Below are 13,564 nucleotides of genomic sequence, written 5' to 3'. Positions count from 1 at the left end.
GTCTCTGACCTAAATCCATTAATGCAGCACCAAAATAAGGCATGCTTTTTATGTTAGCAGTATTAGCTGAACAAGGGTGAATATTTTAAAATTGTGTGTGCTATCTCTTTGAAGCGGGGGCTGACGCACAGCTCAGCACGGTGCTGAGCCTGCCTTCCCTGCCGCTCCCAAGAAGCCGCGTGGATTGCCTGTGTTATCTGCATGTAGTGACCCATTTAGTAGAGATTTCACAAAATCTTCCCGGGAATCATATCAGCTCTTTAACAAGAGTCTTTAGAGTGCCAAGCAGCAAGAAACTTCACCTAAAGGGAATAATAACTCCCTCATTAATCACAGAAAGCACAACAGCCATTTCCCATAGTGGGGAGGAGTGCTCTGATGAGAACGCGGTGTTACTGGGTCTAGCACCTCCTGCGTCTTCCCCTAGGGCTAACGCAGAATTTCCACGAGCTTTTGCCATACTTGGGAAGTAAAGCTGCATTTTCAAAAATGACTCGAGCTTTTTGGAGCCACTAACTTTCAGTGGAAATAAAGAAGCATCAAATATAGCAACCAGTTTGGGGGGGGTTAAGTTAAAAATGCAGTCAATGAAAATTTAATCTTTTGATAGCTTCTCCCTTCCTTCCCATCTGATGGCCTACGACATTCCCTGAGTTCATCACTGATAGCACAAATAAACCCATGAGCTCCTGAAGGAAGAATGAGTTTTTGAAAGGTTAGTTAAAGTTCAGTCCTGTGCTGAAATTGCCATCACAATCTAATTACTGTGTGCACTGAGCGCACACTTCAGGTCTTAAAATCAATTCCCCTTCCAGGCTGGCAGCTTACTCTTAGAAATCAGTTCTTGCACATGGGTGGTATTAAGAGGCACACAGGTATTCAAACACCACAAACACTGCCATCTTGTTTCACAGCTTTGTACGTTTCACCTGAATTTCCTTTGTATTCATTCACTGCTGGTGGCAATCTATCCATTTATTTGCTTTTTGCTTCCTTGTTCCTCCTTCCACCCAATTCAGTTAGCGAAACCACTGGCTGGCACTGATGATGGCATGCAATCAGCGTTACTGACAGCAGTTCCCCCCCATTAAGCAGGCATAATGACTAACAGACTGATTGCAAAAGAGGGAAGTTTCTATCAGTAGCAAGGGTAGAACAGAACACACAGAAGAAATTGAAACTAAAGCTGAAGTGGGATTTGGTTAATCGGAGAAATACCTCCTGTGACTGACACACCCACTGTGCAGTGAATGATGCGAGCTCCTAAAAATGCTGTTACACAACGGGGAGAGGAAAGGAAGGTACCAGGGTGCTAGCTGTACTCACACAGACACCTTCAAAGAACTACAAGAACTCCCTTCCGGAGTCTCACATCTTTAAATTTCCCCAAATCAAAGGATAATTCTGCATCTTTGCCTCTGCAGAAGGCGTTCCAGAGGATGCACAGCTTGGTGTTCTTCTGGGCTCAGAACAGCCTCTGGTGAAGCTTCCAGCAGTTAACACAAGCCTCCCTTCAGACATCCTGTACCATACAGAAGTCTGGAAGATGAACTTGATTTTCACATCTCATCACAGAACAATGTTAAAGATGGGGGTAAAAACAACCAGACCCAGTGTTTCGTGGCTATTAGCCGTGGTAACCCTTCCTCCTGTAAAAAAAAGGTATTTGAAATTCATCTCTTCACACTTCAACTCCAAAATACAGATGCTAACAATTTCTTGCTATGAGAGCAGAGCCCGCACTCCTACCCTTTTCATCCTGTGCTGTAAATCCAGAGAATCGCTGCCACAGAATAGAGCAACCTCTAAAAAATGCAAGCAATGGCAAGCACTGAATTAGAAATGCCACCGAACAGAACACATTGCAAAAGAGCCACTGGCACTAATAAAGAGAGGGGGGAAAAAAAGCAGCAGCCAACTGCAATAAACCCAAAGGTAATCTATAACCACATTATCCCACCAACTCAGCTCACTCAAGCAGGCTTTTCACCTGAAATGTGTAAAAATCATTTGTGTTTAGAACCACTTAGAGCTACTCCTCCAAAGCTCCATTCTCTTCCCAACGGGTGCTAATTTGCTACAACACAGCTAGGCTAGAGCTAAGTGACGGTGATGGCTTAAGCTAAGAGCCCCCCACCACAAAGCACAAGCAACGACATGCCCACAGCTGAAGCTCTCCCTGAAGGAGGAATAAATTGGGAGAATAATATAGGGAGGCCAGAGCTTTGGGCGTTATTTCAGAGAGTCTCCAGCAACGCAAGGCACCCAGGCAGGGCTGGAGACCTGTGGAACAGCAGTGACCGCAGTCAGCTCATGCCGTGTCCCTTGAGGCATCGCTGATTCTCATGCCTTACACATCCCTGCTGCACGGTGCCCTCCTCCTCCTCACCTCTGGCAGAGGCAGGGAGCAGAAACGTGGCCAGCGTGTGTGCAGCGCTGGCCCAAAGGCAGGGCAGCTGCAGAGGACCACCAGCCACTACCAGCTGCTCCTCCCAGAGGGAAGGTGAGCGGTGCAGTTGCACCCAGAGCACGCCAGGAGCACAAGAAGGACGTACTCCACATACCAGGCTTACCATGCTTCTGAAAACGCACTGAGAACGCCGTTGGGAACATAAAGCTATTGCTGAGAAAAGAAATGTCGTCCACAATAGTTATACAGGTTTACATGAAAAATACAGCAAGAGGAATCCCTCGGGGCTACCTACACAACAAAAGCCACCTGCGTCTTGTACTTTTGGCAAAATCAAAGGAGTTTGCAAATATTCTACCTTGTTAAATATGCAGAAATCCTCTGGATTACCCATAGGAACAGCTGGCAAATTGGACATCAGGACAGTTGCAAAGTGGTAGATTACTGAGAACGAAGGCAATCTGTCAGCCCAAAGCAGCAGTGGCACTCAGGGATGTGCTCACCTCCGCTGCCTCCAGCTGCACCACAGGTGGGTACGATGGGGTCTGGAGAGGATAACAGCACATCATGTAAAGTGGCAGCATTCCCACAAACCCCAACAGCAACAGAGACTAACTTTGTTCCAGCGAATTAAAAACCGTGCATCACTGGACTTTTTCCCATCCTGTAATTCCCTCTGAAGTTTGTCCTTTTGGAGGCATATCATTTTGTCACTCATCAGTTATTTTTCTGGTTACGTCTGCCCATTATCTTAGCTGGAAGACTTGGTATTCTAACGCCTGACGTACATAATTTGTGACATATGCCACTTGCCACTGCCAGGAAGAGGCAAAAAGCAGACAGACTTTCACAAATGATAGTTTCCAACAGCAGTCTGTTCAAACAAATTTCATCCTCTAAACAAGAGGCACTGGACTGTCAGGCTGGGAGCAACTATCACGGCACTTTCCAGCGAACGTTCCCAACTGGGCAGAAGAGCTTGCATGTGGCAAAGGGCATGCAACACCCAGGTGAGAATTGGGGGAAAAAAAACAGCAAGAGCTTCCTCCATGGAACCTTCCATGGCGTTTAACTGCTCAGTGAGAAGAGCAAAACTGACGTTCTTAAAGCTCCTTTCATCGTGTGTCCCAAGCTGCACCTCAACTCTTTATTTTTAAGAGCTCTTAAAGGGAATTGAAGAATGAAACGTGCAATTCAATCTTCACACCAGAGTTTAAAATTCACCAGCAAATTTCACCAGTTTAAAATTTCACCAGCACCTGACTGCAGCAAATGAAGTCAGACTTTATTTGCTCAATACAGAGACCAAGGGAACAATCACTGCAACCACAAGCTGTGAAAAGCAACAGAGATACTCATGAGCTAAAATCCTACATTCTCTGTACCATCCTGCTTTAAAGCTGTTCCAGCTTTCTGTACAAACTCATGATACTTTTTCCTAAAGATTATATTCTTCTAGTCTCTTTCTGACAGCTTGTCATTATCCAAGGTTTTGCTTTTACCTATTGCTCTATTTTCCCCATAGCTCTGGATAACTGTGAGCTGAACATAAGTCCAATTAGGCAGAGGAGAGATGTACCGAATGGCATATTTCCTCTCCCTCCTGCAGTTCACAGACTCCCTGTACTTCCTCGATACAGAACTTGGTAAATAACTGATTTTTCAGCTTTCTGCCCAAGTAAAGGAAATCAAACCCATTTTTACCGATTTCTTAGAAAAAAAATGAAATAAAATTATGCATGTTGAACAAAATTTTATGATTTGGGACATTTTCACTTTTTGTCAAATATCTTAATTTAAATTTTGTCAATAAAAAGCAAGCTTCAAATTAAAACAATCAAAATATGCTTAAAAAAAAGTGAAATTAATTATATTGTTATTTTTTAAGACAAAAATCACTTGCAAAACTCAACTGAAATTTTAGGAATTTTTTTTTCCCTCTCCACCCAAACCAGACTCAGGGTATGTATGCGACTTGCCAAAAGGGAAGAACTCACCAGCTTTGCTGAGACACTCCATGCTGTTCTGTGTTGCTGAGATGCTAAGACACCACAAACAAGCCACCATTTTGTGTTACCCCGCGCAAAATACGCATGTAATTAATTGCCCACATACTTCCTACCATAGCAATTTTATGTTGTCAACAGATAAGACTGCCAGCAGGAGAGGACACGCAGGTTTGAAGTGAGTTGCCAATCCTTACAGCATGTTCAGATACTCCCATTTGGAAGGGCTTAGTGCACAACGATTACCTGATGGGAAAAAAATCCTTGCCACATACAAGGGTCACATCCCTGATTTCAACGGGGTCAGGACTCCTTGGGTCATGCTGCCAAACCTCCTCTCATCGATGCTGCCCATTGTCCCGGTAAGGACAGCGAGATCTCTCTTCCCACATCCCTTTTCCTTTCATTAGCAGCCCACCTCCCTCCGGAGCGTGCAGCTGCCCTTAGCCCTCTTTCCGAGCAGGCTCTATTGTGTTTTGACACAATGCCACACAAATCCAGCATGCGAGAGACTCCTGCAACAAAACTCTTCTAATGAGAGCCCTACAGCTTTCCACTGTTCCCAAGAACTAAAAAAAAAAAACTCAGAAAGGTAGCCGTAGTGCTATTACTGGAGGATTCTGTACTACTTTAGGGTGACAGAACACACTGCTGCATTTCACCCTCTTGATTGCTATTAGCTATTGCATCCCATCATACGCATCACGTGGTTTAACTGGGTAAAATATGTTCCATTGGTCATATAGTCGCTTGCTACAAAAGCAGTGAAATCAATATTTTGGGACAGTTTCTCAAATCTATTAATACCATGCAAACATATGGACAAAGCTGTTTGATCTGCACATTTGTTTGAGCTTTTTAATCATAACAACAGCAGTGTCATTGGAAAAGAATATCCCATGTTCCAAAAGCCATCTGGATCTCATTGGGGGGGGTCTGGTTCATCACGAGATGGTGGAACAACACCAGAATAGCTTCACGAGCCCACTGCAAATCTTCATGAAAAACCAGGCACCAAGAACACCCAGAACAACATAAACATTGTGAAAAAATACAAAGCATGCTGCCGCAGCCGATTTCCAGCATGAGTACCAGAAACACGCTCCAGTGTGGAACATCACAAAGCACTGCCACGAGCTGAAGATGTCCTAAAGGAAAAAGGCTCCTTGAAAGCTTCCATCCAAGGACTCCGTCCACTTCTATCAACACCAGAACAGACACTTCCAGTACCTACCTTCCCCATTTCAGGAAACCTAACACAGAAAGCCTCTCCCAGCTCTAAGCTTTCCACTTCAGACAAACAAGCCAACCCCAACAACAACAAATCTGAAACCATAACGCTATACCCAAAGTAAACTGTCGAAGCGGCATTAAAATCTGAAGAGTAGATTGTAATTCTTCCAGGTCTGTGCCCTGTGCATTGATCCTGTCTCTCTTGCAGTATTTTGACCCCACAGCTCACTCCTGTCACTCACTCTGGGGCAAAACATACTGTAAAACCGAACAGGACGCACAGCTTAGGAAGGAGCCCTACTGGTTTTGGTTTTAACGGCACAGAAGATGTGAAAATAACATTCACAGTGGTATGTAAACACTCGCATTCTCTCCAAGTGAGGCCCTTTAATTACATATTGAGTAAAACGGAACTGAGATGCATTATAAAGTGCTTTGCTTACACTCGCACCGCTGCTGTAAACCCCTATGTTACAGTACTAGTGTTCGTGTCTGACGCTTCCCGTCACCATTCATCGACTTCATCACGCCCTGCACCGAGCTAACTAGGCTCAGTGCACGGACGGGAACGTACTCAGCAGCCTAGGCAGGTATCTAGGTCTGAGATCACATGCAGCCCACAAACTTGTGTGTATTTTAAGAACTGGTAGAACTTCATTTCTAGCTCTTGAGCAGACAGTCTGATTCAGTTTACTTACATTACAAAACAGCAATCAGGGATTATAAAATGTTTGTGAATATTAGCATTGAAAGTAGATAAAATTATTATGAAATGATTTTGTAAACTACAAAAAGAATAATAAAACACATTTACTTATCTAAACATTACGATGTAAATGATTTTCCCCACCATGTTGCTATGAAAGTGTTGCTGTGGAGTACAAGTCACTTGTGCTAAAGTTCTGTATTGGAGATCGTCCCCACAAATCCTACATGGCACTGGCTCGTTCCCCCCCTAAGATTTACCCTTCCTTGCAGCAATTTTGTCTAACTCACTTTTCAAAGCTTAATCATATTACAGGAAGAAAATCAGTATGTGCTAGAAATCTGAAATCCTCCCTAGGATTTGCAAGAGCAAATTTCTGGAGAACACGCAGACATGTCACAGACAAAGAATATCAATTTTACAACTTAACAGCATGGAGCAAATCAGGAATGGGGCTGGGGACATGGAAGGGGGAGAGAAAAAACACAGCAAATATCTAGTCTTGCTAGGCAGCTGAATGTTTTAACTTCACCAGTTACATATGATGCCATCAATACAGCGTGCAAAGGATGCAGTACTGTCTTCTACGCTTGATCTATATGCTAACTTTTTTCTTTACTTTTGCATTTAATAAGGCAACACTAAATCACTGTAGCTGTACTAAAAGCAAACACCGAGGTAGTTATAAAACAGTCATTTAAATAGGAGCATCAAGAATTGCTATCAAACTCGTTTGCCTTTCCTTAGGCTTTGTGAACTTACTATTGCAGATTGCTGACACGTATCGCAAAACGCAGCAACAATCAATTCTTACCTGTGCACATAACCCCCCTCAGCTCTCACCTTGGAAAGGCAAACATATTACATAACAAATTAAACTCGCGAGTGCACAGCAAAGCTACAGCTTCTCTTTTCATAACAGTGCTTCAGAAAATGTTTGATTAACAGTAAGTACTAAGCTTGGTCTATGTCAGCTGTTTGGAAATACACGCTTAGTGTAAGTATATGCCAAACGGCTATTTTAAACTTACTGCCGGCTAGTTTGCATTGAAGCAGGAAGGCTACAGCAACAGAGTAATCCATAAGCCACGTATCCCACTGCACCATTCCATAACTACGCGTTTTCCATGTCGTTCTAAGTGATTTGACGGTCTTTAAGGTCCCTTCCAACCCAAAACCATTCTATGATCTGGGACATTGGTATATACAATTTCAAGGAATATCACCTTTTAATACTATTGTATTTGTTTCAATGTCTCAGTGCCAAAGTCTTTTTTCTCATGGATGGAGGAGGAATGGCCAGGGCATGCTGCACGTTACCAGGAAGCTGTGAACCAGTCTCTGTCATCATGCACACTGATGGAAACTTGCAGTGACTTCACTCATCTCTGTGGCACAACTTTGAACAGCACCTCTATGGCTGGGAGATGCCTGAAACTCCCCCCGGCCATTCAGAAAAATCCAGGTTGTTAAGCAGTGAAATTACAGCCCTGTCTTCACAAGAGAAGCCAGCCATGGAGCTGCTACAACAGAGGCTTAGGGCACAACTCCACCAGGTGTCCCTGGGAGACACCTGAGAGCAAGTCAGAATGGAGCACGTCTGTCAGGACTGCCATTAAACTCAGCCAGCAGCCACAATTACTATCCGAGCACGACACAAGGCTGATGGCTTTGATTTCAGCTCAGGATGGTGATATTCATCAAACAGAAGCAATAACAAACAGCAACAAACATCTCCCTAGTCCAACGGTTTCTTTTGGCCAGAAAGTTTAATCTGTTCTCATGAAACATTAATTTGTTTTCAGCTACTTCTGTTCTATACTACTAGAAAACCATTGATTTCAAGTGAATTACTGTCCAATCACAAGAAAAATTGATTTTGGCCTACTGATTTTATTAACTGCTCAAGATCCCTCACAAGTTGACAAGCATTTGTTGACCTTACCACGATGAGGCTACTGCCTAAGCACCTGCACAGTTTGCACACCTCCCGAGGATGATTCCAACTCTAGAAGCAGTCAACACGTTTAGCATGTTTCACTTGTTGCTGAAAAATGAATGCAGAGTTTAAATAGAATCTGGCATAACGAAACATCAACTGGCACTACCCTGAAATACACATTCACACACTCCACTGCCAGAACTGGGGCTTGCTGAACACGTCACTCACAATGCTCCTAGACACTCAGCTGCTAGTACAACTCTCCTCCCAGTGAAAGGGAACCAGATGGCAAGCGACTCTTGGCATTTTTCGATGTTATGAGAAGTGTTTCTTCAACTAGGGAGTACACGCCATTCAGTCAGGTCTCTTTGGAAACAGCCCTTCACGTCTTTCTTCAGCTTCTTTCACAAACAGCCATTCAACAGGAAAGCAAGGCCCAAGCCTGTTATTTTTAAGCATTGAACCAAAATGTCTCAGTCTAGGAGTTTCTGTTGTTAGGAGAGATAAAGAAGCACTTCTGAAAGATGAATTTCATCCTTGGGACCTGTTACCTCTGAGTGTTCAGTTCCTCATCAATGACCCTGGAGGAAGATTAACTGAGATACCCTGGTTAAATGCCTACAGTCAGATGGGACAAATGGAGACCAAAACGCTGAACTGCTCAGAAGCACAAGAAGTTCCCCAACTATTTGCATGGGCAAGCAGAGCCCAGCAGCTAGCCTGGTGTGCTGATCCTCCAGGCACCCCAGAAGATGATTCTGCTCTTGGCTCTGCCAAATTAACACGGACTACTCATTTCTTCCTGTGGTTGAACCATGTGCCGTGTAGGTCAAGGGTTTCCTTCTATTCTGTGTTTGTATGGGCTCAGTTGAAGCCTGGTGTTGCCACTGCAGCCTCCGCTAGGAGCCAAGTCCTGGAACACGAGGATCATAGCTCCATGCTCCTCAGCAACAGCAGGAAAGAGAATCATGTTGGGTTGATCCAGCGTTAAAAATGCAACAACAAGGAAATGCTACAGCATAAAAGCAAACTTGCTAGAAGTGCTTCTGCAGCAGAAACACCTTACACGAGCAGCTGCTCCGAGACGACGGCTGCTCTGCTGCAGGCAGCTCTCAGTGACTGCAGCAAGACGAGGATTTCAGTGTGGGGGGAAAAGCAGAACAGTATGAGGGAAGTGTGACGGTGTGGTCTTAAGGAAAGGAAAAGCATCACACTATTAGAAGCGAAGACTCAAAAGTCCAGTAAAAGTAAAATAGCAAGGAAGTTGATAGGAAATTTTTAAATTTGTTATTCCAACTGTGCAGGTAAGGGCTGCTTTACTTGAACAGGAAGCTGCTGCCTTGCTGCAACATTTTGCCTTGGGGCAGTTTTCAGGGAGTTGTAGATCTTTCAGGAAAAATAAAATTTCAGCATGTTGACTGCATACATGTCCGAAAGAAAAAAAAAAAAAAAGAAGAAAAAGGAAATGGAAAGAACAAGAAAAATCAGAAAAGGCCAAATGCCCTACACAGTCCAAGCCCCACATGCCCTGGTTGGCATTAAGAATTTATAGACTCCAAACTTTGCATTGCTGTGGCTTCAGGAAGGCAGAGAAGAGGTGGCAACCTGCATGCATCAGGACGGCACAGCTAACACCACAGATACTGTCTCATTTCATAAAGGTGACCCAGGGCTACCAGTGGTAAGAGTCACAATTATTCAGGCCACAAAATTACAAAATAGGATCCTCTCTGTGGCCAGAAGAATTCAATAAATAGAAGCAGCAAATAACTTAGACATGAGGGCCAATCAATCTTCCATTGATGCCAACAGAAAGATTTTGTTTGAATGCAAAGGGAGCCATGGTGGATCAGGCCCAAGAAGTGTAGCACGTTCAAATGTATAATTGGTTTTCAGTGACAATAAATACATTTTAGTGTGTTAAAGGAGAGTGCTCGAGTAGTGTCTCTTCAGCTTAATTTCATGAGATGCATTACCACATACAGCTTATTAGGTTCCTGCAGCTGCAGGGGTGAAAGTGCCATGTTATATGGGAGAACAGCTTCTCAGTGTCTCCAGACATCAGCTGCGATTCATCATACATAAAGTTCAGTTTTAACAAGGCTTAAAGATAGACTGGCTCACCTGTAGTCTTTCTGCAGTAAATGCGCACTTGGAAATTTTAATCTATATTTCCCTAACAAGCCTCTTTTGGTGATTTACTAATCACATTTACTCAGCTGACACATGCTCCTTTGAAATCAAGGGACAGCTAGCCAACGACTACAACTGATGAAGAGAAGCAAAGGGGAACAAAGGGTTATATCTCTGATAGATGCATAGTTAAGACTTCTCTGTCCCACTTTTGCACGTATCTTGTTTGAACACAGCCAGCTACAATTGCACAAAATAAAAAGGATGCATTGCTCCCCACTGGTAATTCCTCTAGTGCCTGCCCAGGAAGTCAGCCCCTCCTGCAGCCTCGATACCACGCTGACAACCGATACTTTTCTACCGCCTTCACCGTTGAGATTACCGGCTTTGTCGTCTCGTCTGTTCCATTTAATATTTTAAATATTTTCCAACTAATGTACGCCGATTTACTCTAAGCTTGAGAGCACCACCTGAATCCTCCCTTACATCACACAGAACCTTCCATAACCTTATAGATTTTTAAGACCAAAAAGGATTGTTATGATCATCAAAGCCATTCAGCTGCAAAACAGCCTGTGGAATCCGACCAATCTTTCTCTGTGCTGCAAGAGAAAACCATCAATCTGCCTCCAAATAAATGCAGCAGTACAAGAAGCAATCCTGATGCAATGCATTTGGCAATAACATTTAGAAATACTTCTATTAGTTTATATAAAATCATACAATTTACCAAGAGACAAATAAAACTAGAAATCAATAAAGCTCTCTACTTTTATGCATTTCTCCTCCTCATTTTGCTGGTTAAAACAAGAAACTCTGTTTTTTTCATTAAGAAAACATTTAACAGAGCTGTGACTACCTGCAAGCAATAAGCCTCCTGCTCTTCTGATTTCATTCACAAGCTGTGTTTCATTACCAGCAGTAAGCCAAAAATGAGTAATTTGCTCCGACAATTAATGTGAATTCACTGTGGTTTTGCTGCCCCTTTGGCATCCCCTCCTAAACTACTTTTTTTACAGGCTCCTTGCACTAATTCGTTTTATTATACTTTAAAAGGCCAGCTGAGAGCAGCTGAGCCTTTTCCCAGTCCCAGTTCCACTCCCCAGCCCCAAAACTGCTGGGGGCACGTTGTGAAGCGTCAGTTAAGTGCAATAGCCCGAGAGGTCTGAGAGGGAAAGCGTTTCTTGCTTAGTTAATTTGATCAGAGCTGCAACCCTTTACTGAATCACTTAAGGGAACCATTTAATATCAAACTCGTGTCATTACCCCCCAGATACGGGTCTGAACCCCGCTCTCACAGATTTACGGGGTCCCGCTGCCGTTAGGGCTCCGCTGAGCCCCTTGGAGCAGCTCGGGGCTGGTGCTGGGATACCGGAGGGCTGGGTGGATCACCTGGGGGCTCCGCTCAGCACCTGGGGGCTGCTCCTGGGGGCTCCCCTCTGCTCCTGGGCCACTCCTTGTGTGGTTCCCCCGCACTCCACTGATGCCCCCGCCGATGCGGGCGGCCTGCGGGCCTGGCACCGCCTGGAGCTGCGGCTCGCTCAGTGCCCGTTACCCACTCAGGACAGGGCTCAGCCGGCACGGAGCAGCTCCCTGCTCGGAAACACCTCCCCGAAAGGCTCAGCAGCCCCGCCGCGTCCCGCCGGGACGGCCCCGAGAAGAGAGAACAGCAGGGCCGGGGGCGTCGCGGCCCCTCAGCCCGGGGGGCCGCAGCCTGGTGGCCCCGGGCGGCTCCGGGACCCCCTGAGGGAGCCGGGACTCCGGCCCGCCCTGAGGGACGGGGGAGGCTCCCGCGCAGCCCTGAGGGATGGGGGCTCCGGGACCCCCCGGGGGGAGGCTGCGGGACCCCCCTGAGGGTCGGGGGGAGCCCGGGCCGCCCCGAGGGGGCTCCGCGAGGGCCGAGGCAGGTCCAAGCCGCCCTGAAGGAAGGCGGGGAGCTGCGGGGGGTCCGGCGGGGCAGAGCGCGGTGGGAGCAGCAGGTGAACGCCGCCCGGCTGCCGGGGCGCGGGGCAGCGAGCGGGGCCGGGCCGGGCCGAGCCGGGCGAAACCTTGGCATCCCCCTCCCCGTCCTCCTCCTCCTCACCTCCTCCCCTTGGCCGAACTGCAGCCCCAGGGCCACGAAGTGCTCCACCCGGATGAAGCCGTCCGCATCCTCGTCGCACACGTCGAAAACCTCCTTGAGCTTCCGCAGGAACGGCAGCAGGCTCGGCGGCTCCATCGCGGGCATCACCTCAGCCGGAGGCCGGCAGCAGCCATGGTCGCCCTCCCCTGCAGCCGGTGCGGGAGGGACGGCGGGCAGGGGCCGGGGGTGGGCTGGAGGAGAGCCGGGGGAGGGCGAGAGCCGCGGGCGGAGGGAAGGAGGGAGCGAGGGAAGGAGAACAAAGGGGCGGCGCGGCGAGGGCGGCGGCGGCTGGCGAGGGGCGGCGGTGCCGGCAGGGGGCGCCGCTGGGAGCGAGCGGCGGGGGCGCGCGGCGCCCTGAGGGGACGGGCAGGGGGAAAACGGGAGGGAAACGTGAGGGGACCGGGGCGGGCAGGGCTGAGGGGGGCTGAGCGCGGGCTCCTCCACGCCTGGCGTCCCCTCGGTTCCTTTCCCGGTTGCCACAGACACGGTCCATTCCTCCCCAGAGCCCCAAATAAAACTGCGGTCGCTCCTGAGGAAATTCCCGGCCACCTGCTGTGGTGAGGCCCAGGCTAAAGGCAGAAAAGCGGAGTGGAAAGAGTTGGAGGGCGGTAAAGGAAAAGGAGGGCAAGCAGAGCCGCTGCACTCGGGCTGGCAGAAGCACTTCTCCCCGCCTGTGGCTTAGGGCATTAGCTCAGCCGACGAGACATGGCTGGGAAGGAAGGGATGCCCCTGCCTTTGCAGGGTTCTTCATAAAAGCTTTCTGCAACTGCTGTGCTGGGTTTTAGTTTGACCTCTCTGCTCTGCCCATTTTCTTTCTTAGAGGTTTTTGGACTGCTTTTTAAGCCCATGGCCATGAGCTGCCAGGGAGAAGACCAAGCTGGGTTCTGGTTCCTGTAGCGTGCCTCTGACCAGGAAGGTCAGGGAGGATGGCTCGTGGAGGATGTGACACTGGCTGTACCCAGCTCGCGTACATACTGCCTCTGCTAGGACTTCTTTCCTCCCTGCTTACTAA

At 47.1% G+C, this 13,564-nt stretch overlaps 1 protein-coding gene across 2 annotated transcripts in view; it reads right to left on the bottom strand.

The window, feature by feature from the left end:
• RAB11FIP4 (RAB11 family interacting protein 4) overlaps positions 1-13,230 on the bottom strand; it is a 118,366-nt gene extending 105,136 nt beyond the window's left edge. Inside the window, exon 1 of one of the 2 annotated variants that reach the window (XM_083805383.1) lies at positions 12,514-13,230. In XM_083805383.1, coding sequence (XP_083661509.1) covers positions 12,514-12,657 — 144 coding nt within the window. In that variant the 5' untranslated portion in view covers positions 12,658-13,230. The remainder of the gene's footprint in view (positions 1-12,513) is intronic. The other variant, XM_083805385.1, reaches the window with a different exon arrangement.
• Between the last annotated feature and the right edge of the window lie 334 nt (positions 13,231-13,564).

This window comes from Anser anser (genome assembly GCF_964211835.1).
Source record: "Anser anser genome assembly, chromosome: 19".
In the NCBI taxonomy this organism is placed as follows: Eukaryota; Metazoa; Chordata; class Aves; order Anseriformes; family Anatidae; genus Anser; species Anser anser.
Note: the sequence above shows the minus strand (reverse complement) of the source record. Positions and strands in the feature narration are given on the sequence as shown.